Source organism: Melanerpes formicivorus, unplaced genomic scaffold (assembly GCF_026170545.1).
Source record: "Melanerpes formicivorus ecotype bairdi unplaced genomic scaffold, bMelFor1.0.p_v2 SCAF_7, whole genome shotgun sequence".
NCBI lineage: Eukaryota > Metazoa > Chordata > Aves > Piciformes > Picidae > Melanerpes > Melanerpes formicivorus.
In genome coordinates, this window is record NW_027142359.1 from 6,168,131 (window position 1) to 6,193,889 (window position 25,759).

At 45.1% G+C, this 25,759-nt stretch overlaps 1 protein-coding gene across 3 annotated transcripts in view; it reads left to right on the top strand.

Moving 5' to 3' along the window:
• The window catches only part of ROR1 (receptor tyrosine kinase like orphan receptor 1), a 216,031-nt gene that overhangs the window by 138,733 nt on the left and 51,539 nt on the right, over window positions 1-25,759 (top strand). For 2 of the 3 annotated variants that reach the window (XM_068140810.1, XM_068140812.1), the window contains exons 2-3: window positions 6,914-6,985; window positions 23,861-24,148. In XM_068140810.1, coding sequence (XP_067996911.1) covers window positions 6,914-6,985; window positions 23,861-24,148 — 360 coding nt within the window. Of the gene's footprint in view, window positions 1-6,913; window positions 6,986-18,167; window positions 18,228-23,860; window positions 24,149-25,759 lie in introns of those variants that run through there. The other variant, XM_068140811.1, reaches the window with a different exon arrangement.

The window sequence follows — 25,759 nt, forward strand, 5'->3', positions numbered from 1 at the left end:
GGCAGCATGGGATCTCTCTCCATGTGTCTGTAGAGTAGCATCTTGCCCAATCTTGGTGTTAGTGTCTGGTGAAGTTGGGGGTTTATCACTTCCTTTAGGCAAATTGCTTCACAGGATAGCAAATTTCACTTGTGGTAGGCTTTCTGCCCAGCTTCAAGGAGTGATTGGCAAATGGAAAATTTCTTTATTGTTTTTCATTTCGTTTAAGCATTCGTTTTGTATTTTTTATCATGTTGCTTAGATTTCTAATTCCTAGCTTACTCTTAAATACTTTTGGAGGGTTTTGCTGGTTTGGATATTCTTCAGTGTGATCTGAATTGCACACATTGTAATCACCTTCATGTTTCACATAATCACAGGCTGGTCTGGGTTGGAAGGGACCTTTTAATGTCATTTAGTCAAATCCTCAAGCACTGAGCAGGGACATCAGCAACTAGAGCAGGCTGCTCAGAGCCCCAGACAACCTGACCTGCAGTGGTTCCAGGGATGGGGCATCTACCACCTCGCTGGGCAATATGGGCCAAGGTCTCACCACTCTCAGTGTCAAACATTTCTTCTTTCTTTCCAGTCTGAATCTCCCTCTTTTGATCTCAAACTGTCACCCCTTGTCCTGTCAAAAATCTGTCCCAGCTTTCTGATCAGCCCCTTTAAGTCCTGAAAGGCCACCAGAAGGTCTCCCTGGCACCTTCTCTTCTCCAGGCTGAACAATCTCAACTCTCTCAACCTGTCATGGGAGAGGTGCTCCAAACCTCAGGAAATATTTGTGTCAGAAGGAATTACTTATGGTTTTGGATACAGTTCTATAGTTAGGGTATAGTGTGACCCCCTGGGGTGATACAAAGTAAGGCAGAAGATGCCTGTGAGGGAGACACTTGGAATTTTTTGTCTGTGGGTTGTAACTAGATAGATCTTCCATCTTAAGATGTTGTGTTCCTGCCAGACCTAAGGTGTTCATCTCTACTCCCTCAAGAAAGTCTGTCCCACGTTCCTACACTGGCTGTGCACATTCCTGCACTGGCTGTGCTCATTCCTACGCTGGTCGTGCACGTTCCTGCGATGGTTGTGCTCGTTCCTACACTGGCTGTGTATGGTCATTCACTGGTTGTGCTTGTTCCTGCACTGGTAGTGTTCATTCCTGCACTGGTTGTGCACATTCCTACGCTGGTTGTGCACGTTCCTGCACCAGTTGTGCTTGTTCCTACACTGGATGTGTATGTTCATTCACTGGCAGTGCTTGTTCTGCCCTGGGTGTGTGTGTTCCTACACCAGATGCATACGTTCCTACGCATAGTAGCCATACAGACCTCAGGCACTGCACACAGGACCTTGCAAACAGGATATCCACGTTCTCAGACTTACTTTGCTCTCTGCTTTGTTTCTTGTAGCAGATTCATTCCCCACAAAGATCTTCAATCATTGCTGAATTTGGTGTCTTCTTAGTTATCTGCCTTCTTCCTGTTTTGACTTATATTCTCTTTACTTTGTGTTACAAATGCTTTGCACAGGGATATTAATTAGCCTGGGCACAAGGCCTGGATCTTCTCCTTTTGGGTTCTGTGGCTGGAGGCTGAGGCTTCCCCATCCCTCTGATGACTCTGTAATCATGACAGGACAAACACTGGAGCACTGAGTAATGGTTGCTGCTGGTGAGAAAATGAGACAGCACTGTGTGTGCCTGTGATAAGAGCTAGCTCTGTAGTTTTTCTTTGGAGGCAGGCTTTTGTAAACCCTATTGAAGTTTATTTAATCACAAAGGCTTTAAAAGGCCTGACTTGTGTGAAGTTCACTCTGCACTTACGCAATATGCTAATAAAATCAGATATTAACTAACTTCTCTGTGAGGAGTGTATCTGAGTACACTTTCCTTGGCTTTTCACAGGGGTTATAATTATCTTTTGTGACTTCTCATTAACTTAAACCCATCATTTCCTAACAGTGATAGAGATTTGAACAAAAACTTCTCTTTCCAGTGTTGAGATTTGCCATGCATCTGGAATGGTTTCATCTGTAAATAAAATCCTAATGGGATAATGGTGCTCTCTGCTGATTGCATTTCTCAGGTCGGCTTATTTTCAACGTGAAGCTCTTTGTTCAGATAGTTAGGGAGGACATTTTTAACAGTTAAGGATAATTTTTTAAACACTTTATTTAAAATCCAGTTGCAAGGAAAGGCTGAGAGACCTGGGGCTGTTGACCCTGGAGAAGAGCAGCCTGGGAGGGGAATCTTCTCAAAGCTCAGCAAGAGCTGAAAGGTGGAGGGCAAGAGGATGGGGCCAGACTCTTCTCACTGGTGCCCAACAACAGGACAAGGGGCAATGGGCACAAACTGGAACTCAGGAGGGTCTGTCTCAAGAGGAGAAACTTCTTTGGTGTGAGTGTGTTGGAGCCCTGGAGCAGGCTGCCCAGAGAGGTTGTGGAGTCTCCTATGGAGAGCTTCCAAACCCAGCTGGCTGTTGTGATGCTAGGCAAGCTGCTGTGGGTGCCCCTGCTTTAGCAGGGGGGTTGGACTGGATGATCTCCAGAGGTCCCTTCCAGCCCCCACCATGCTGGGGTTCTGCGATATTAAGGAGAGGTTTTTTCTTTCTTTACTGCAGGAGTCACAGTGTGTAGATCCCACCTAGGGGATTTAGAGGATGAAAGGAGCAATTGGTTAGTGGGAGTTTAGGAGGTGGGGGCTTAGAGGTTGAGGGGTGTGAGTGAGGAGAGTGGATGAGCCATTGACAAGTGGAATGATGAACACTGAGTGCTGCTCCCTGGTCTTCTCCAGGCTGTGAGTGGAATAGTTGGCGGTGTCTAGCATTTGGTGTGACCTTCTTGGTGCTCCCAGCATTTTGACCCACGTGGTGGGTCCCAAGAGGGAAAAAAAGTCAGACTCATTCCCAGTCTTCCTGGAGGCAGAGTTACTGGGTAAGGCAGATCAGGCATGAGCAGGAGTTTCCAGAGGAGGAACGAGTTTGCTCAGATGAGGCTTTGATCCTATTCCCATCCATGACTCATCTCTCTATGGGCTCACTGGGAGCTCACCTTCCAGCAGAGTGCACTTCAAATTTGGCCTGGAGCTTCTAACATGGGTTTTTGAAGGAGAGGTGACACTGCTCTCACTTTCTGGCACAGCAATCCCAAGTCATTGCTGTTATAAATTAAACTCATGCATCTCTTGTAGACTTCTTTTCTGGGATGCCTTTGTTTTCTGCATTGACTTGGTTTTGATGGTATGTTCCCATGCTGTGTAGTTGCTCTGCATGCTCCTTTCAATCAAGTAAAATGTTTGCTAAGGGCACAGTAAAGCTTTCCTCTTAAATCGAAGCTTTAATTCAGGGATATCAGAACGTTACCAGTTACCAGCCTGGAGAACTATCTCACAAATAGTAAAGTTTGGTCTTCTGATGTGGTTTCTTCTGTAGATCAGATGATGGATGTCTCCCCTGTAAGATTGACAGCCATGCTTTCAGAGCCTGTTTTTTTAAAAAGCAGTAATATGAACACTGTGGGGTTTAAAATGGCAAAGTACTGGACTGGGTCATAGTATTGTTAGTAGTTTCTCTCTCGTTGTGATTAAGGTGTGTTGACTGCTGGCAGAATATGGTTCATACTAGAACATTTCCAGGTGAACTGCTAACTCACAGAAAATATACTGCTGAGTGCAACACTTGAATGTGTAAGCAGTGGCAAGGACACAACTCATTGCTCAAGGGTTTGGGTGGTGCCCTGTGGACATTAGAGATCATAGAATTGTTTTGTTTGGAAAAGACCTCTAAGATCATTGAGATGAATCTGATTGGTCTCAGCTGGATGGGTGAGAGACAACAGGACATCAGATCCTTGTCTCAGAGGGCATTCCTCACAAGCCTACAGGAGCTGCCATTTTGGGGGTAGGGATGATGGAAGGTCAGTAGCCCAGGGGAACCATAAGAGGTCAAGCATCCCTCTTTCTGGTACCAACCAGCTCCTGGTCTGCATTTGATGATTAGGGGACTAGAACATCTCTCTTATGAAGAAAGGCTGAGGGACTTGGGGCTTTTTAGCCTAAAGAGGACTGAGGGAGCATCTTACCAGTGCTTATAGATACTTAAAAGATGGGTGCCAGTAGGATGGGGACCAGTCAGTGGTATGTGCAGTGACAGGACAGGAGATAATGGGCACAAACTTGAGCACAGGAATTTCCATCTAAACATGAAGAGGACCTTCTTTACTTTGAGGGTGGTGAAGCACTGGAAAGGGCTACTCAGAGAGGTGGTAGAGTCTCCTTCTCTGGAGTCATTCAAAACCCACCTGGATGCTGTCCTATGCAGCCTTCGGTGGGTGACCCTGCTTTAGTAGGGGTCTTGGGCTAGATGATCTGCAGAGGTCCCTTCTAACCCCTAGCATTCTGTGATTTGGGGATTTTCACCTACTGCACATCTCCACTCTGGTCTCAGAGCAAATCCATCAGCCAGAATGTCCTGCTGCCTGGATGGTTGTGGTCACCACAAAGGTGATATTAGCACTGAAACCATTTTGTTTTCCTTAAACTTGGCAGATCTTTCAGCTGCATGGTCCCTAACATTTGGGTTAGGTAAGACGCTCAACCATTAAAAAGTAAGGAATGAGGAGGGGTGGACCTGGTGGACCAAGATCTCATCTTGAGTAAGCAGATGGCACTGCTGGCTTGTGAGCAATGCCATTTAATGTGGGTTGAGGATCTGTCCCCATCAGAGGGTTTCTGCCCTGCAGAGCAGGGACTGTGTTTGTAGGTGAGTTATGATGCCTTCAGATGCAGTATTTACACTGGAAATACTTGACAGGGCCTTAAATAAGCAGTGCTACCAGGTGGGCTTTTAAGAAAGGCAGTATTTATAACAAGTGGAGTGGCTGTGTCTGAACTTAACTGCTTCGTGCATTGCTGTGACTTGGTGTTTGCACCAAGTTTTCTCCTGGTCTTTTAGTGAAATATAGTAGTTGCCAACTGGGCAAATAAAAGCAGAACATCTTTGCGTGGCTGGATCTTGCTGATGCTCAGCATTGCAACTCTGCCCTCACTATCACAGAATCACCAAATGTTAGGGGTTGGAAGGGACCTCTGGTGATCATCAAGTCCAGCCCCTTTGCCAAGGCAGGCTCACACAGGAACTATACACCCATGGGACTGAGTTATATCCCCCCACCCTGGGTGTCCAGACAGGGTGCAGGATTGGGCTGCAGGGTGTTAATTTGTAGTGAGTCTTTCCATCATCTTGCTCAGATCAGGCACTGACACACTGATCACTGTGTGGTTTTGTTTTTCATTCACTCCCACGTTCAGACCTACGGCTCCAGGCCAGCATTGGTCTCCTCCTTTTGGAGGTCAGGTTTCCAGAGGCTGGGTGGACACAGGGAATTAGGAGCTGCACTGCATTTCCATGCTATGTAATATGTGCACAGCCCTACTTCCCACCCTGCCCAGCATCACTCACTAAAGCTCATGTAAATGTGTATTAATCCCTGGAGGTGGACTCTGAGATCATACTCCAAAAGGAGAACTTCCTGGATGTCTGAAGAGCTTTATAAGGCACATGTGGGTCAGTTGTACAGGAGGAGAGGAATTCCACCCCCAGCATGCGACAATGGATTTATAAATGCTGAATGTGGTTTCACACAGGCCCTCAGCAAGCCCAACAAACATATCATGGACACTTCATGCAGCCACCACAGACTGTTAGGACGTGGCAAGGGCTCCACACCAGAGTCCTCGTATAGAGGGTCGATGAAAACATTGATGTTCAGATACCATGAGGTGTTTTACCAGGACCTGTAGCTGAGGCTGGAAGGATGCTGACAGTTCCATTAACACTGTCCTCTGTATGTCTGGTTGTGTGTTAAAAAAGGGCTGGAACAGGTCTAGAGAAAGGCAATAAAGCTGGTGAAGGGTCTGGAGAAGAGATCTGGTGAGGAGCAGCTGAGGGAACTGGAGTTGTTCAGCCTGGAGAAAAGGAGGCTGAGGGGAGACTTTCTGGCTCTCTACAACAAAGGAGGTTGGAGCGAGGTGGAACTTGGTTTCTTTCCCTTAGGAACAAGCAACAGGACAGCAGGAAATGGCTTCAGGTTGCACCAGCAGAAGTTTAGGTTGGACATGAGGAAAAATTTCTTCATGGAAAGAGTTGTCAAGCCTTGGAACAGGCAGTGATGGAGTTACCATCCCTGGAAGGGTTTCAAAGCCATGGAGATGTGGTGCTGAGTCATGTGATTTAGTGGTGAACTTGGTAGTGCTGGGTTATTAGTTGGACTTGATGATCTTAAAGGTCTCTTCCAACTGAAATGATCCAATAAGTGAAGACTAAAGTCACTATTCATCTTCTTCTTGAAAAGTATCTCACAGCAATGAGAAAAGGCTGCTGATGTTCAGATCACTCTGGAAAGAATGTTTCCTTGAGTTGCAGGGAGATTTCTCTTACAAGTAGCCCTGTTAATTCCAGTGCATAAACTGTGTCTCTTCTCATGCACATGGGTTTGCAGGATTAAAATCACTTGTAAACCTTAATAGATAACACTTTCAGCAACCTCATCATACTTGAGCTGTAACACTGAGGAGTCATTCTACCTCTATAAAACTCGTGGAGAGATTTTAAGGTGGGCCAAAATACATCTTGGAGATTGGCTGCTTAATTAACACAAGGCCTCCCAGCAACAGGATTGCAAAACAAACCCCACTGCTGGCCCTGTGCCTTTTTCCACTTTACTGGTTCTGCTGCCCAGATGTCTCAGCCTGCCACACCACAGAGCTTTGTCTGCACTTTAATAGCTGCTGTTCTTCAAATAATTTTGTTACTGTGACAGTGACTTTATAAATGTCTTTTGCTCTCCTGATGATACAGACTCAATATATTAGCAGCACCTTTTTCTCTTCTATTTTTCCCCTTATTAACAGCCACTTTTTCTCTGTTTTTTTCCCTTCCAGGAGCAAATTCATCCCTCGTTGCTGATTTCATGCCTACATCATCATGGAACATCTCAAGTGAATTAGATAAAGGTAAGTGGACATGAAATAAAATACAAAGATGCGAAATCAGATTTTAAAATCTCAATTCTTCTTCTTGACTTATCCATATCAGCCAGGAAAGGGGTGACGTGGGCATTGAAGAGAATCCTTGTGATTATTTAAGTCCATGCAGTTTGGTGATTTCTGGAGAACGCTGCTCTCATTTTTGTACCAGTAAAATGTTCCATGTGGTAAAAAAAAAATATTTCAAGATGTGAGTTCTGTTAGTTTATGAACTGCTTGACATTTTGTCTGGTGGATCTTGGGATTTGAACTCAGACTTAACAAGCGTCAGGCGGTCAGTTTGCCTCAATGTGTTTTATTATGAAATGTGGAGGCTTTAAATTAACAGAGGGGGGAAATCCATTTGCAGGTGGTGATTATGTGTGAGTTGGAGCTCTCCAAAGGGTATCTAGTGGGGGAAAAAAGGGTGATTTCTCATTCCCCTTCCTTTTGGAAATTAGGCATTACCAATTACTTAAGCCAAACTGCTGAGCTTCCTCTAGCCCTCCCCACAAGGCAATGGCTCCTGGGTCAGTCTTGTCTTTGAAATGCTTCTAAGGTAACCCTTGTGGGGAAGGAGGCAAATTATCATGGTTTGTCATGACAAATCTTATGGGGAGATTTGCATTAAGTATTAGGAAGATATTCTTTGCTGCAGGGGTGGTGAGGCAGTGAACAGGCTGCCCAGAGAAGCTGTGGATGCCCCTTCCCTGGGACTGTTCAAGGCCATGCTGTATAAGGCTTTGAGCGACCTGGTCTAGTGGAAGGTGTCCCTGCCTACGGTAGGGATGTTGGAACAGGATGATCTTTAAGGTCCTTTCCAACCCAAACCATTTTATGATTCTATGGATGTACTGTCAGCCACCCCAACTGTGCAATTTGTCAACCACTCTTCTGATTTGTCTCTATCTTTGCCAACCATTAACTGTTTAGGCTGAAGTTTCCCATAGCAATATTCCACCACAGATGGTTTTCCCACATGTCGTTGTCTGTGTTTTGTGGATGTTTTTTTATGAACATGTGTTCATAATGTTTTATGTTTATGCATAAATATGTTCTCTGTGCTTAAATATGACAAGATTATGTAGTTCTGAATACTTTAAGGCAAGGTTGAGTCTTTCACATCTGTCTTCCCATCAGGGAAGGAGCAGGACTTTCTGTGATCCAAGACACATTGGAGAAGATGCAAATTGAAGGGCTCGTGCTTGCTGGTGGGAAAGGGAGAAAAACATGTTGTCATTCAGCAGAGAATTCCCAGTTCACAGCAAACTGCTGAAAGAAGGTGTTGACAGAATGGGTGTCTTATCCCACTGCAGTGATTCATCCAGGTGCCCGTGGCAGGGCCACAGGTCTGGGCTGTGCTCAGGGCACATCCCAGGGCAGTGGAGAAGAGAGTGGTGATTCCCTCAAACAGGATGTCTGCCTGTCTCTTTATTTGTTTGACAGTTTGTGTGGTTTTTCAAAACGTAAGAACTAAATAAGTGGCCTAGAAAAGGCAAGCTAAGGCCACAAAGCCAGAATGCTTAGAAGTTAGGAAAAGCCAGAGACAAGGCAATTGGACAACCTTTATTCAGGCCTCTTCCAATATCCGTGACAGACAGCCTTGACTAACTAGAGGGTTGATTTTTCTCTAGCAACCCACCCCAGGATCACAAAAGATAGGGTCACACTTTGTTGAAGTGGTGGAAATACCTTTTGCAGGTCATCAGTGATATATTCTTTGTTCTCCACTGTGAGCCCAAAGGTACAATTGGTGAAGTGCCCACAGATGGCCATACGTTGGAGAGAAAGCTGTGTGCCTCCAACCAAAACCTAGATGGAGGGGCAGGTGCAGAAGAGATCTTGAAGAGAATGTGTTTTGTAGAATCATAGAATTGTTTAGATGGGAAAAGACCTTTAAAATCATCAAGTCCAACTGTTAACCCAGCGCTGCCAGGTCACCACAAAACCATGTCCCTCAGCACCACATCTACGTGGTTTTTAAATCGCTTCAAGGATGGGGACTCCACCACTGTCCTGGGCAGCCTGTTCCAGGACTTTGACAACTCTTTCCATGAGGACATTTTTCCTTATGTCCAATCCAAATTTCCCCTTGAGGCCATTTCCTCTCATCCTATTGCTCATTCCTTGAGCAAACAGACAAACAGCCACCTGGGTCCAGCCTTCTTTCAGCGAGATAGAATAGAGTAGAATAGAATATAGAATATAGAATATAGAATATAGAATAGCATAGCATAGCATAGCATAGAATAGCATGGAATGGAATGGAATGGAATGGAATAGAATAGAATAGAATAGAATAGAATAGAATAGAATAGAATAGAATAGAATAGAATAGAATAGAATAGAATAGAATAGAATAGAATAGAATAGAATAGAATAATAAACCAGGTTGGAAGAGACCTTCAAGATCATCACATCCAATCCATCAACCAATCCAACCCACCTAAACAACTAACCCATGGCACCAAGCACCCTATCAAGTCTCCTCCTGAACACCTCCAATGACGGTGACTCCACCACCTCCCTGGGCAGCCCATTCCAATGGGCAATCACTCTCTCTGTGCAGAACTTCTTCCTAACACCCAACCTAAACCTCCCCTGGTGCAGCCTGAGACTGTGTCCTCTTGTTCTGGTACTGGCTACCTGGGAGAAGAGACCAACATCTGTCTGTCTACAACTTCCCTTCAGGTAGTTGTAGAGAGCAATAAGGTCACCCCTGAGTCTTCTCCTCTCCAGGCCAAGCAATTCCAGCTCCCTCAGCCTCTCCTCATAGGGCTTGTGTTCCAAACCCCTCACCAACTTTGTTGCCCTTCTCTGGACTCGTTCCAGCAAGTCAACATCCTTCCTGAACTGAGGGCCCCAGAACTGGACACAGTACTCAAGGTGTGGCTTCACCAGTGCAGTGTACAGGGGCAGAATGACCTCCCTGCACCTGCTGGCCACACTGCTCCTGATGCAGGCCAAGATGCCATTGGCTTTATTTGCTACCTGGGCACACTGCAGGCTCATGTTCAGCCTACCATCAACCAGTAACCCCAGGTCCCTCTCTACCTGGCTGCTCTCCAGCCACTCTGACCCAAGCCTGCAGCACTGTTGCTGTGGCCAAGGTGTAGAACCTGGCACTTGGATGTGTTAAATCTCATGCCGTTGGACTCTGCCTATCTGTCCAGCCTGTCAAGGTCTCTCTGCAGAGCCTCTCTACCCTCCAGCAGATCAACTCCTGTCCCCAGCTTGGTGTCATCAGCAAATTTACTGATGATGGACTCAATGCCCTCATCCAGATCATCAATAAAGATGTTAAAGAGGATGGGGCCCAGCACTGATCCTTGGGGCACACCACTAGTACCTGGCTGCCAGCTGGATGTGGCACCATTCACCACCACTCTCTGGGCTCAGCCCTCCAGCCAGCTTCTGACCCAGTGCAGAGTGCTGCTGTCCAAGCCATGGGCTGACAGTTTGGCCAGGATTTTGCTGTGGGGGACGGTGTCAAAGGCCTTGCTGAAGTCCAGGTAGACTACATCCACAGGCCTCCCCACATCTACCAGGTGGGTCACCTGATCATAGAAGGAGATCAGGTTGGTCAGGCAGGACCTGCCCTTCCTAAATCCATGCTGGCTAGGCCTGATCCCTTGGCCATCCTCTAAGTGCTGTGTGATTGCACTCAGGATGACCTGTTCTATAGTCTTGCCTGGCACTGAGGTCAGGCTGACAGGTCTGTAATTCCCTGGTTCCCCCTTCCAGCCCATCTTGTGGATGGGCATCACATTGGCCAGTTTCCAGTCATCTGGGACCTCTCCAGTGAGCCAGGACTGATGAAAATGATGGAGAGCGGCTTGGCCAGCTCATCTGCCAGCTCTCTCAGCACCCTAGGATGGATCCCATCCAGTCCCATGGACTTGTGGGGATCCAAGTGCCTGAGGAGAGCTCCAACTACCTGCTCCTGGAACATAGGGAAACTATGCAGCTCCCTGGCTCCTTCTGCCAGCTGTCTGGAAGACATTCTGTCCTGCTAGTAAAAATTGAGGCAAAGAAGGTGTTAAGTACCTCTGCCTTTTCCTCATCCTTTGATACAACGTTTCCCTCCATGTCCACCAAGGAGATGTAGAGAGGCAGGTCTCCCCTCAGCCTGCTTGTCTCCTGGCTGAACAACCCCAGTTCTCTCAGCTGCTCCTCACAACACTTATGCTCTAGACCTTTCACCAGCCTCTTTGCCCTTCTTCACTGTAAATTGTATCTGACCTGTGCTGAAAAATAGCCCCCAGTAAGCTCTTTGTTATTATTCCTAATGGGAGGTTTTGTGTTGGTCCTGTGGCTTCTTATGACCAGGGTGATTTTAAACCCATATTTTGGTTAAGTTTTTTCTCAGCTGATAGTGGAAATACTCTTCTTTTTTTTTTGCTACCCTCTGCCTCAGATGGGCACTCTCCAGAACCTTGGTTTGACTTACATAGCTAGGGAACAGAGAAAGGTGCTTGGTGCCAGCATGGACTCCCTACCTCCTTTGACATCTACTTTCTTCAAAGTACTCTGCACTCCTGTTTGTATCATCCAGAGTTCATATGTCCCACCCTGGCTCATGCTCTGTCAGAGAGCAGCAGCTCCAGAGCTAGTTGAGGTAAAACTTAGTGTGACTGCCACCATCCTGGCCATTGACTCATCTTACTGCTTCAAGCTAAACTCACACTTTCTGTGCCAGCGCTGAGCCTGACCTCTGCATTAGTCATTAAACCCTTTTCCATGTTATTTCCATGGCACCTGTTCCTGACCTAAATTGTCAGAAACAGGTAAAATGAAGTTAAAGGCTTCTAATCCACCTGGAATGTGGCAATTACCACTGACTGGGCTCCATCCTGCGTTCCTGGGGGATTACCAGCCCCTTAGCTGGGGCTGAATTAGCATTTAGACTGCTGTGAGCTTGCACACCTCAAGACGGATTTACATATGTGATTAAAATGTGCTTGCTGCCCAAAAAGCTTAGTCAGAAGGGTGGATTCTCCCCATGTGCCTAGAGCAAAGTAAGGCACACACGTTTTGTCTTGTCTAGGAAAGAAGCAGGGGCTTTAATGTGGGAGCTGCTGGTTCTACTGAAGGTCTTTGAAACTCTCCTTTCTATAAATCCAAATATACTGCAGCTCACACTGACTAGGGGAGCTGAAACCTCAGAGGAGAAAATTAGGCTTGCACTTAATTTCCATTTCTTTCACAAACAAGCATTGCAAGAAATCAACATCCACATGTCTTTGCTGCAGTCAGCCATGAGGTCACACAGGCATCCCAGTAAAACTCATTTTAAAGCTTATTAAGTTTACCACATGAAAGTGGTTTCCAGCCAAATTTCTCAATTAAATGGCTGTCCACTTTAAGTGGCTCCAACTCTTACCTGCTGCCTTTTGGAAATGAACATCTCTTCCTCCACTGTGTCTCTTGAGTTTGGAAAGGAGGAACAGCTCCTACCATACTCTGCATTTTGAAATAATTACTTAATAGGGTGCTTTGCCTAGCTTGGAGACTTCTGCAGCCATTATCTTACAACTGAGCCCTATTCAGGTTTCAATTTCTATTAAATAAGCTAAATCGACAGCATTAAACAGTTGCCTGTTTATTCTTTTTAACAGGAAATGAATTTAAAAGAGACGCAGCCACCCGTGAAGAGCTGTTGAAAGCAACGATTGATGGGAGGGAGGAGGTGGTTTCTCACCAAAACCTTAAAAAAACAAACAAACTCTGCATAAAAAATACAAAAATAATCACTTCTAAAACAGGGGAGATTTAGCTAGGAGTGTTTCTCTCTCTTTTCTGACTGGGAAGTTGTGGTGTGCTGAGGGAATTCCGTGAGGGGAAAGGAGAAATGAAAATGTGATCCAAGAAATATTTAATGATATGAAGAGAAATAGGTGAACTGTAGGGGAAAATGGGGCTCTGGAGGTAGGGAAAGGTCCATCTCGGGGGGTCTGTGGCAGGCTGTGAAGCCTTTCACCTCCTCGTTGGTGGTTGAGATTTCCCTCAAGCTGATGGAGCCTTGTGGGTGGGAAATGTCCAGTGAGGACTATAGCTCACCACTTCATGAGGCTCAGAGAAGTCCCTGGCCTTGGGAGCTCTTACATGGCCCCATTGCACCAGGATCTGTAACTACCCCTGACAGTTAACCTTGGCATGGCCATTTGCTCACGGTGGCTTAAAGCAATTTTCTTACCCAGAAACTGATTGATGTTGGCAGTGGCAATAGGTGAGACCTTAGGCGAGACAAAAAAAGCCTTCATTTGCTTCTAACTGAGTTGGTCTGGTAAAGTTAATGCTGGGGGGGAAGTTTCAACCCACCACACAGATGAAACCAGGACTAGGTGGTGCTGCCTTTTAGGGTCCGTGCTTCATTCTTGAGTGTAATTCTTCCTGTGGTGCACCAGAGCATGAAGGATCAAGGCATTTCCCCCCCTTTTTTTCTTCTTATTGTTTAAGGCATAGAATCATAAAATCATTTTGGTTGGAAAAAACCTCTAAGGTCAAGTCCAACTGTTGACCTGACACCACTGTTGCCATTAAACCATGTCCCAGAGTGCCATGTATACATGGTTTTTGAACACCTCCAGGGACAGTGACTCCACTACCTCCCTGTGCAGCCTGTTCCAATGCCTGACCACTGTGTTTCCTATTTTTTCCTAATAGGCAAACTAAACCTCTCCTGGTGCAACTTGAGTCTATTTCTTCTTTCTCTTGTCACTTGGACTCAATGTTGGTCTCAGGGTTGGACTTGGTGATCTCTGGAGATCCCTTCCAACCCCTAACATCCTGTGATCCTGTGATACCAAGGAGAAGACACCACTGGTTTCTCATTTCTCTTTGCCTGTGCATTGCTTCCCCTTTCTTCACTTATGCCATGGGACAAATTCCTGCTCCAGCTCTTTCTCTGAGAAGCTTTTGACTGACCATGAGCTCTTCTTTTCCCTGATCCTTATTAAAAAAGGTGAAGAGCCCTTCACTCAGCTGCTTCTGTTGTCCAAAGCTGCCTGGGGACTTTTCCTTCTGTCAGACCTTGGTTTATTTACAAAGAAATGGATAGGCTTGAATTTGCCTGAGAGCCTATTTACATCTGGTACAGTGGAGGAATTGTCTGGGAACTTTTCATCCTTAGGCAAAAATAATATTGGAGTCTGCTGAGAAAGAGTCAGCTTTGAAATATTGTTTTCTTTTAACTGTGAGTAGAATTCAGCTTCAATGGACATTCATTGAACAGGATTCTCTAAGGGACTGATAAAAGAATGATTCTATCACTGTGCCTTCCCCTGATCAGGTCCTCCCAGACCCCACCATGCCCACCTGCAACTTCCTCAGGAGTGTGCTTCCTCCTGGCAGCTCCCTGACCATGCACAAGGACATGTCCTGGCTCTGGCTGAGCCAGAGCTGAGGATACCAGTGCTGGGGTGCAGCACGTTATTGCTGCTCCCTCAAGCTCTTCACTTGGCCCTTCAGTTTCCAAAGAAAACCTATTAAGGTGAGGTTTTGCAGATGCTATTTTCCTTTCCCTTTCCATGGCTTATCTGCTTTGGCAAGCAAGTATAAAACCTTAGAATTATTCAGGGAACCATTTTCATTTCCAGATATGCACAATCCCGGGCCTGGGCTTCAAGCTCCCTACCGCTCACAGTCTCTTTGTGTGGCACAGACCTTGCAGTCACCACCGCAGCAGCACTTTGCAGTGCTGCAGGAGTTACACAGAAAGCCACGTTCCCTGGAAGGCTTGCCAGCAAGAGTCAGGATTTCACAAAATGCACCCCAGATCACTCAATGGTTTAAGGTTAAGCAGGGATTTAGCCTTGAGTATTCCAAGGCAGATCAATCCAAGGATCACCTGGAGATCCAAAGCAGAAAATGTGGAAGGCCTTTACTGTGGAAGGCCTAAAAGAATGGATTGAAGCTTGAGGAGGGAAAATTTACACTAGACACGAGAGAGAAATTCTTTCCAGTGGGGCTGGTGAGAGACTGGAACAGGCTGCCCAGGGAGGCTGTGGATGCCCCCTCCCTGAAGGTGTTCAAGGCCAGGTTGAATGAGGCCTTGAGCAGCCTGGTCTACTGGAAGGCCCATGGTCTAGTCCCTGCCCGTGGTGGGGGGTTAGAACTAGCTGATCTTTAAGGTCCCTTCCAAGCCAAACCATTCCATGTTTCTATGATTTTATGAGAAGAGGGGATGGGTGAGCTGCAGTATTTGCTCCACTGCCCTGCGAGAGGGACTGTGTGTCATTATCTTCTTGGAGATCATTGTGTAGGCAAATCATCCCCTGGCAGCGTGAATGGCGCAGCAGCGACAACAATAGGAGGCCATGGAGCATAGAAAGGGCTGCAGAGCGTCCTGATGGGTATATGCTACTGATGAACCCACTGGGTCTGGAAACTTCCTGAGGGGAGAAGCAAGCCTTTCCATCCTTAGTAACAAATCCAGGCTAAAGCTGTGGCCTTGGAAGGTCTTCCCAGGCAGGGATATAACTTGGCTATAAGTTCTTAGAGGGAAAATCTTTCCGATGGCCCAGGGAGAACTTGACTCTTAGGCAAACTACATCTTAAAAAACATAAACAAAACCAAATGTGGAGAAAACCAGGTGGATGGAGGCTTCCTAGCTTGAGCTCCAGTTCTTTAGAGATTTCCAGATTTTCCTTTGAAATGATGGGATGTGAATTTGATACACGTGGTGAAAGGGGAAGAATTACAGCTTTCACATTCATGCACAATTTACCTTTTTTATTTTCCTTTATTATCTGGGGGATATTTGGTAAATCAGGTTCCCCTGATGGGGTCTCAGGATCCTGATTCTATTTGTGGGGTCCCGTTTAGTGGCGAGGCAGTAAATTACCACTACTTTGTTTGAAAATTTTTTTAGCCACAGTACATTAGCTCCTTTTGTTTGCTTTTCCACTGACAGAGTGTAGGTTTTTATTTGAGAATTTGTGTTTCTTGAATGTCTCATTTATAAATAATACAGGGTGTGAAATTTGAAGGTCACAGAACACAACCTGGAAGAGAAACCACCCTGAGTTAACATTTGGGCCTTCATGGCAAAGGAAAAAAAAATCCTTCACAAAATGGATATTTTTTTTTCACAACTTGAATTTTTATATATAACTTCAGTGAATATCTGCCCATTATACATAAGGTAGCTATATATAATAATCTTTCCCTGGCGCATCCAGCTATCTTTATTTGAAAGATTGATAGATCAGAGGGTCAAGGGACGTGTTTTATTGTAAGTTTCTGTTCCAAATTTCCTGACATTTTTGGGTGTTGGTTGTTTTTGTTTTTAGTTTGGGTTTGTTTTTTTTTTAAAGAAAGGAAAAAAGCCCTTTAAAAGGCACAGAAAAGGCTAATAAGAACCAGATCCTAAAGTGATGCTATGTCAAAATGTCAGAAATAACAGCTTTTCTTTGGCTCTGCAGCATTAATCTTAAGGCACATACCTTTCTATACACCCTTCCTTTAATGGCTTGAGTTTTTCGATGTGGCTCTTTACTGCAGAGCAGCTTCTAAAGTGACAACAAAATCCCTTGATGGTTTTCAGTAGTTGGGTTTATAGCTGGATGTGGACATTTGTTTACCTATTTCAAATCACTTTTCTCTTTTTCTTTTTTTTTTTTTTATGTGATAAAATTTAGAGGCTTCCTACTTGTGCTATAAAACTGGTTCCTGAGTAAAGAAAAGCTTCATTTCCCCTTGCCAGATTAGAGTGTCAAAGCTGTCACTGAGACATCTGTCCTGAAACCTGAAAGTTGACTCAGAAAAGGAGAGGCAGATGTGGACCATCAGATGCATATTAAGAATTCACTTTGCCATAAAGGGCAGTGAGTTGTCCAGTTCCTGTCTAAAAGCAGTGGGATTCAGGTGCTCAGCTCCAGATTTTAAAAGTCCATGAGCCTCTGTGCTCTGCTTTTCCCCTCAAGCCTTCCCTTCCCTGTGGCCCAGGGCAGTCCCTAAGCCGCTAATTGTCCAAAAGGAGTAATTAATTATGTGAATCCCAAATGCAGTGAGTGTCACCCATGGACATCTGAAAAGCTGTAAAGCCTTGGGCAGTGCTCAGCCTACCTCAGCTCAGTAAATTACCCTTGGGTGGGACTAAACCCTCTAGATAGTATCTGGGAGGAGAAAGCCCAACACAAAGCTACAGCATAGATCCCAAATTGAGTGGAGAAACTTGTTTGGAAATAAACCGGGCAAGCAAAAGCAGAAGAGCACTTCCTTTTGTCCCAAGACAGTTGGTATTGAGTATTTCTACTTGATTTTCTGGAATTCTTCAACTCTGATAATCTTCAGATGTGATATTCTTCATGTGAATTGCCAAATCATGGGTATCCTTTTTTTCCCTCTGTTGCTCTACTTTTATTTGTTTAAAATAAGTGACATTTCAGTCTGGAGTCTTCCTTTTTGCCCCTTTTGATAACAAGAGTCTGTTGATTGGACCTGCTGGGAGTTGTCTTCCTTTGTGAGTTCTGGGCAGATCAAGCAATCAATGGTTAATGCTTTATCCAACTGAGCAGTGCCCTGTCTGTCGCCATACTTCAGCCAAAAATCCTGCTGGTTCCTTCTTCAGGTTAAAACTCAAGTTGATGGAACATATGGAACACTCAATATGCCACTCCAGCATCTTCAGGCTGGGTGGGCTCCACGTTGTTGACTTTCTCTGAAGAGAACAATTTCATGTAGAAAACATCCAACAATCTGAGCTCAGTGGTGGTGCCAATACATGCAAGTACAGGGCACGTCCAAGTGTAGCATCAGACTGGGCTAATTCAAAGCTCTGAAATGAATGAAAACAAAGTGGTTGAGTCATCATCCCTGGAGGTCTTTAAAAGATGTCTAGATGTGGTGTTGAGGAACATGGTTTAGCAGCAGACTTGGTAGTGCTGGGTTCATGGTTGGAATCAATGATGTTAAAGGTCTTTTTCAGATGAAACAATTCTACGATTTTATGAAAATGCATCTTTTTGGGCTAGCGTCTTAAATCAGATTCTGTCAGACCCCCTGATGTGTCTCACAGGCTCTTTTCTTCAACAAAGATCATCAACTTTTTAGATTACCAATCACTGAAATGCATCTATCTTGCAGTCACTCTCCAGGACACTTTTTGCCTTTCTCTTTGCCAATGTGTGACAAAGAACCAGTGAGCTGCTAAACTTTTTGGTGCCAAAAGATAAATGCAATAAGCATCCTGCAAGACTGGTGTCCCAGCTGCCTTACTCCAGTCAGGTCAGTTTGTTTCTTTTCATGCTGTAATGTAGGTTTGAACTTTCATACCTGGAATTAAATTTGATCTCCAGCAGCTGGAAACAGTGTCCCCACAGCTGCAGGTTTCCTTGAGAAAAGGCCTGGAGATGTTCCTTTTCAGAGAAGTGTGTTGTTACACATCTAAAATGGGATGTGCTTTGATGGCTGTGGTGCTGTTAGGACAAAGGTTGGACCCACTCCTAGAGGTCTTTTCCTATCACAATGGTGATTCTATGAAGTTGAAGATATCCCTGCTTACTGTGGAGGAGTTGGGCTAGGTGACCTTCACAAGTCCCTTCTAAACCAAACCATTTTGTGATTCTGTGTTTCTAAGTAACTTGGTACACCAAACTCTCTTGCACCTGGATTAGAGCTGCTCTCAGGCTTGTGATGATTGGAATGGAGACTTTAATTTTAGCTTTTCTTTAACTGTTCCGAAAGACTAGAAGGGAATAAAGAAAAGGATAAACAAATCAACAATTCTTCTCATAAAATCAATGTTTCGAGGTTTAATCCTGCATCCCCATTGCTCTTTAAACACCCAGTGAAACCAGAACCACACAACACACACAGTGCTTGGGGGGAAAAAGGTCCCTCTGTGGCTAGCAAAATCCTCCTCCAAGTAAAGAGGGTGTTACTGCTCTAAGATGTGTCTTTGGTAATTTAAGACAGAGTAACCATGTGGTCACAGAGGAGATTAACATTCCTGGGCCAGAGAGGACGAGCTTTTATTTTGAAAGCCACCTGGGTTCTACTTAAAAGTAGTAGAATACTTCAGGATTTATTACGACTGAGCAGGCTCCTATTTAACAATGTCAAGACAGAGCTGTGGAAACACAGACACACACACACACAGGCGCGCGCACACACACACACACACACACAAAGGGTTTTCTTGCTACATTTCGTCCTCGCACAGCTGCTGCTATTCTGTAACATCAAACCAGCCAAAACCTTTGGCCATGAAGGGATACCTAATATTTGGATTTTATATGCAGTGTCTCCAATTTATGTGCTTAGAATCAAGAAGATGACTTATGATGTGTTGTGTTTGCCTTGGCAATGGCTCAAACCCAGAAATATATTTCAGGCTTGGCTTTCCAGATATTATCTCAAGTCATTTAAAAGTTCATTATAGGGCACCCGCTAGTGCTGCTATAGTAAAGGGGCTGTCAGCATTTTTCAAGGGTTTATAACTCAGCCATTAAAGAAAAAAAATCTCTGTGGGCTGAAACTTGGCATTCAGGGTCTAAGCCCAGCAGTAAATTGTTTTTACAAATCAAAAAAAAATCAGTTTGACTATTATTAAATTATAGGTGGGCTAAATTTTATTTAGAACCTTTTTTTCAGCCCATTCTCCTCCTCCTTCTCTAAATGAAAACGTTTCCAAACTGGGTTTTATAGAGTGCTACTCTGAAATACGAACTCGCTTTCGTTACAATCTTGAAACCCTGAGATTTCACTTAAAATATCACAACAGCTCTGATCCCAGTGTAGCACTTTTCACCTTCAAAGTGCTTTATGAGCATTATCTCATTAATGTACATAACAGCCTCCCTATGATGTAAGAGGGGTTATTATCCTCACTTTACAGCTGGAGAGATCCAGCCAAAAGGTTTAAGGCTGTTTTGAAAAGGACTTAGTTGCACAAATCCCATGTGAGCTTTGATTGACTTTGGGTGTCTACTTCCCTTTGGCTCCTCTAAAAATCACAGCTGAAGTGATTCACCCAAGACTGCTCAGAGTGCCAGGATTAAACCTCAGACTTTCCAATGGTCAGTGCCACTAGTTGGGTGAATTCTCAAAAGTGCAGTAATTTGTACAGAAGAGTCATGGTGTTTCTAAGAAGTTACTCTTTAGGTCAGAGGGAGTCACCTCTGGCATCAAGGAACTACTGGGGAGAGTCCAGTGGAAACTACAAAGATCCTGAGGGGCCTAGATCATCTCTGTGAGGGGGAAAGGCTGAGAGCCCTAGGGCTGTTGAGCCTGGAGAAGAGCAGCCTGAGAAGGGATCTCATTAATGCTTATGAATTGCTAAAGGGTGTCAGGAGGATGGGGCCAGACTTTTCTCTGTGGTGTCTAGTGATAGGACAAGAGGCAACAGACACACAGGATGTTCCAGCTAAACATAAGGAGGAACTTTATTTTGAGGGTGCTGGAGCCCTGGAGCAGGCTGCCAGAGAGGTTGTGGAGTCTCCTCTGGATAACTTCCAAACCCAGCTGGACATTGTGATCCTGGGCAAGCTACTCTGGGTGCCCCTGCAGGGGAATTGGACTGGATGGTCTCCAGAGGTCCCTTCCAACCCCCACCATTCTGGGCTTCTGTGATCAGAGGAGCTTCTTGACAACAGAGACTTGTCAAATGAAACATGGTAAAACATGGTGTGCACTAAGACCATGGCCATGCAGCATCCTGGCCCCACCTGTTTATATCTCATCTCAGATTATCTGCTTGAACTGATTTATGGTTTGGATGCAACATTTATGGGCATGAGGACTAAGCTAAGATGAATTTAGCAGATGCATTTTGGTTTTGTGTCTCTGTAGTAGTTCTTGGAGGAAGGTGGAGGATGCTTAGAGGAGGCAGAAGCTCCTGACTCTGAGAGTAGTTTGTGAAATCCTCTGAGAGGATTTATCTTTACGCCTGTAGAGTAGTTGCACCATAGCTCTTGAACTGCAACCATACTTTCTCATTGATTTACTACTGCTGCTGCTAACTTAAAATCTCCAGCCTTTAGAAACATACCCTACATCCCTTCTCCTTTATGTGGAGTATAATGGGACTTCTCCTGGATAATAAGACCTTTAAAATACTGTATGTACTGTGGTGTTTGTCAGCAAGATCATCACAGAGCCAAGACCCTGCTGTTTGATGACTGTCTTGTACTGTAGCTGTCTGAACCAGGTTTTGAAACATTATCAGGAGTGATAAATGACTGTGGTAGGGAAATGTTACATTGGATAATTAAATGTGGTTACCCAGTTCCATGCTATTAGTGTGGCTTTATTAAACCCAGATTGTGGAGAGAACCCCGGAATACGTGTGCTGACTGAGCTTAGGCTTCCTGGTGAGGTTATTAAGATAGCAACTTAGAAATGTTTCTAGCCTTGCAGTGAAGCATGCAGGAATGATTCTGGAGAGCTGGAAGGACAGTCCAACCCCTTGCCAAAAGACATCAGACCCCATTGTCTGCCTTCACTGAGGGCTGGTATCTCTGCCCTTTTTGCCCATACACAGATTTCCTACCTAATAATCATAGAATGGTTTGTATTGGAAGGGACCTTTAAGGGTCATCTAGCCCAACCCCCCTTCAGTAAGCAGGGACGTCCCCACCTAGATCAGGTTTCTCAGAGCCCCATCAAACCTGACTTGAATGTCTGTAGAGTCACCTTTCTGGGCAACCTGTTGCAGTGTGCAACCACCCTCATAGTAAAGAACTTCCCAATATCCAATCTAAATCACTGGATCATTTAGTTTGGAGAAGGCCTTCAAGATCATCAAATCCAATTGCTAATCCAGCACTGCCAGGTCACCATTGCCTTGTGTGCTGTTGCCACAAGCCTTTGCAAGGAGTCCCTCCCCAGCTTCCTTGTACTCCCCTACAAGTACTAGAAGGCCGCTCTAAGGTCTCAGAAGCCTTGTCTTTTCCAGCCTGAACAACCCCAAGTCTCTCATCCTGTCTTCATAGGGGAGGTGCAGATTGGGTGGATTAGATCCGTGGAGTGTAGGTAAAAGTCTTGGTTTAACACAGTTTCATAGCTGCACGTTTAAAAGTGAGTCAGTCTATGACAAAATATTGTGCAAAACATGTATCCCAGAGGCTCCTTGGGACCAAGTGAGGCCAAGGACACCTTGTCTGAAGAGCTGTGCCAACACAGGGTAAGAACTTAGGTGTTAAACTGATGCAGCACAAAAGGAAGAGATACCAAGAGACACAAAACATAATGAAGGGAGTTGCTGATAAAGACACAATTAAAATCGATTCATTAGGAAAGTTAGTTGGCTATGCTGATTTTATTCATGCTGGAGATGTTTCTTGTACTTTTAAGCAGGCTTTTTACTGGAGTTCACAGTGGATGTACCTAAGGTGCAGCACAGCACAGGTCTACTTACTGATAGGCTTTTCTTGACCTGAGAGCTCGGGAGCTGAGTGTAGCCTCTGGATTTCTCATTCCTTGGCCACCCTGCTGAGACAGACAGCAGGTGATAATGGAGTTTGGCTACTAATGACCACTGTTAGGCTTGAACCTGTGACATGGAGATGAAAGTCTCAGTATTCCATTCCCCATCCCAAATCCATCTTGCTCCCTGCCTTTAAAGGATTTAATTAAATGTTGAATACAGTTAACCAGAAATGGTGCTCTCCTGAATGCTGCAGAGTGAAACAGCACTTGACAGGAGAAGGGGATACGCTCAGGTAGATTAGAAGAGATTAAGTGTGCTAAATTTTGATTTAACATTCCCTACCTTAACAAAAGAATTCTTTGCCTATAGATCATGAGACCTATTTCAGATTTTAGATAAACCTTCACTACTCATAGCAAGGGTAATAGTGAGTCAGGAATCTCCATCTCCTAGATACGATCTTTAATCCTTCTATGCATTTAATTCTTCTAGAGTCATTGACAACCTACAATCTACACTGCTCTACAAATCAATTAAAAATGCCTCTGAGATCTTCGCTTCTGAGATATTAATTTTATATAGTCTTATATATTCATCTGTATTTTGTGGGTCCTTAACATGAGCAAGGGTAGACCTGCGCAAGTAGGGGCACCAAATTGAGCAGCTGGATTTCTGGTACATGTTTTTCATGCTCATTGGTTAGTAAAAAGGAAAAATAAAAGTAAAAAAGAGATGTGGTGTTGCTTCCTTTTTCTGTGTGAGTGGAGCCAAATAGGATGCTGTTGAGAAAGCAGAGGGAATCTTTGAGTGTATGAAGGAAGAGAAGTTATCGAGAAATACAGCGCTGCTGTAGTGCAGTGGAATGACAAATCTCAAATCTTGGGGGAAGATTTAGATTAAGTATCAGGAAGAAATTCTTCCCCATGAGGGTGGTGAGACACTGGAACGGGTTGCCTAGAAAAGCTGTGGATGCCCCATTCCTGGAAGTGTTCAAGGCCAAGCTGGATGGGGCCTTGAGCAATCTGTTTTAATGGAAGGTGTCCCTGCCTATGGTAGAGGCATTGGAAAAGGATAATCTTTAAGGCTCTTCCAACCCAAACCATTCTATGATTCTGAGATTTGTTCCTTTTATGACCATGCAAAGCTATGTGAGACCCATTGCCTACCCTGAAACATCAATTAACAAGCACTGTTCACAGGCTTACAGGATATTAGGGGTTGGAAGGGACCTCTAGATATTGAGTCCAACCCTGCCACCAGCACAGGACCATAGAATCTAGCACAGGTCACACAGGAACACATCCAGATGGGTCTTGAAAGTCTCCAGAGAAGGAGACTTCACAACCTCCCTGGGCAGCCTGTTCTCCTAAACCTCATAACCCCTTCCTTTGTCTCCTTTTCAAAGCCAAGCACAAGATTGCTTCAAAATTACGTTTTCTGAGATGGAATTCCTTTTTCACCCTATTCTTTTGGTTTTTTCCCATAACAGATTACTTCTTGACACTCGATGAACCCATGAATAACATCACCACCACCCTTGGCCAGACAGCAGAGCTGCACTGTAAGGTCTCTGGCAATCCTCCTCCGACGGTGCGCTGGCTGAAGAACGACGCGCCGGTTGTCCAGGAGCCCCGGAGGATCTCCTTCCGCGCCACCAGCTATGGGTCCCGTCTGCGCATCAGGAACCTCGACACGACAGACACCGGCTACTTCCAGTGCGTGGCCACCAATGGCAGGAAGACTGTTTCTACAACTGGTGTGCTCTTTGTCAAATTTGGTGAGTTCTCTCCTTTGAAGCTGGTCAAACTCTTTAGGCAGAGCTCTGGAGAAAGCTGTCTTTATCCACTGAAAGTTAACATACTGAGGTAGTTGAATATAGAGCTGTTTGGGTTGCAAGGGACCTTTAAAAGTCATCTACTTCAAGCTCCCAGTACTCAGCAGGGATGTCTGCAGCTGGACCGGTTTGCTCAGAGCCCCAAACAACCTGACCTGGAGTGGTTCTGGAGATGGGGCATCTCCTCATCTCTGGGCAACCTGGACCAGGGTCTCATCACCCTCAGCATTAGAAATGTCTTCCTTCTTTCCAGTCTCAATCTCCTTCTTTGATTTCAAACCATCACCCTTTGTCCTGTCACAGCAGGCCATGTCCCCAGCTTTCTGATCAGCCCCCCTAAGTACTGGCAGGCCACCAGAAAATCTCCCTGGAGCCTTCTCTTCTCCAACCACAACTGAACAACCCCAACTCTCAGCCTGGCCTCCCATCATTGCTGTGGCCTCCTCTGGCCCTGCTCTGACAGGCCCACGTCTCTGCTGTACTGATGATTCTAGAGCTGGCTCCAGCACTGCAGATGGGGTCTTAGCAGAACAGAGTAGAGGGGCAGAATCCCCTCCCTCCACTTGCTGCCATTGCTGGCTGGGGATCAGCCCAGGACACGGTTGGCTTCTGGGCTGTGAGCGCACAGTGCTGGCTCATGTCACCACAGTAGTATCAAACAATCTGATTCAGCCTGTTTCTGGGAGCAGCCCTAGTATGGGAGCATTTCCTCTCTGCCTGTTTGCTCTTTGCTCAGTGGAGATGCCCATGTTCCCAGCCATAGCAGTGGCTTTTACTATATAAGAGCCTCCTGGAAGCAGGAATTAAGGACAGGGTCACTGCATAGCAATGTTCATTGATCTGCTACCTGAGTGGGTTCAGACAAAGGAGAAAAAATACTTAATTCTCAAGTATCTGAGAGATCTCCTTTGTCTTGAGTAAGTGAGAAATTTCAGCTTGCAGTATGGGTTTGGGGCATTTTAATGAGCTATATAAATCTTTCAGGTAAAATAAGCACTTTTTCTTCAAAGTTTATATTGGGATAATTGCCTTCAGAGCTGATCTTATGACTGAGAGGATTCTAAACCAGAAACACATTTTGTGTGTCTTCTCCTCCACCTCCTCAGGGGGAAATAATTCACTGAGGTGAAGATGTTCACACAGAATCCTAGTTAATCCTCTTAGGAACTGGGCAAATAAGATACAATGAATGATGCATGTGAGGAGTTTGAGAGCCTCTTTTCATAAATCTTCTACATTTTCTAAATTCTAACAAGAAATTAATCACTAGATGTTCTCATCAGGCAGTTGTCTTTTAGCTTGTAGCCCAGAAGGCAAATTGAATCCTAGGATGCATTAAGAGGAGTGTGGCCAGCAGGTCAAGAGAGGTGATTCTGCCCCTTGACTCCGCTCTTGTGAGACCCCACCTCGAATACTGTGTCCTCTTCTGGTGACCCCAGCATAAGAAGGACACAGAGCTGTTGGAGCAAGTCCAGAGGAGGGCCACAAAGATGACCCAAGGGCTGGAACACCTCTGTTGTGAGGATAGGCTGAGGGAGCTGGAGTTGTTCATCC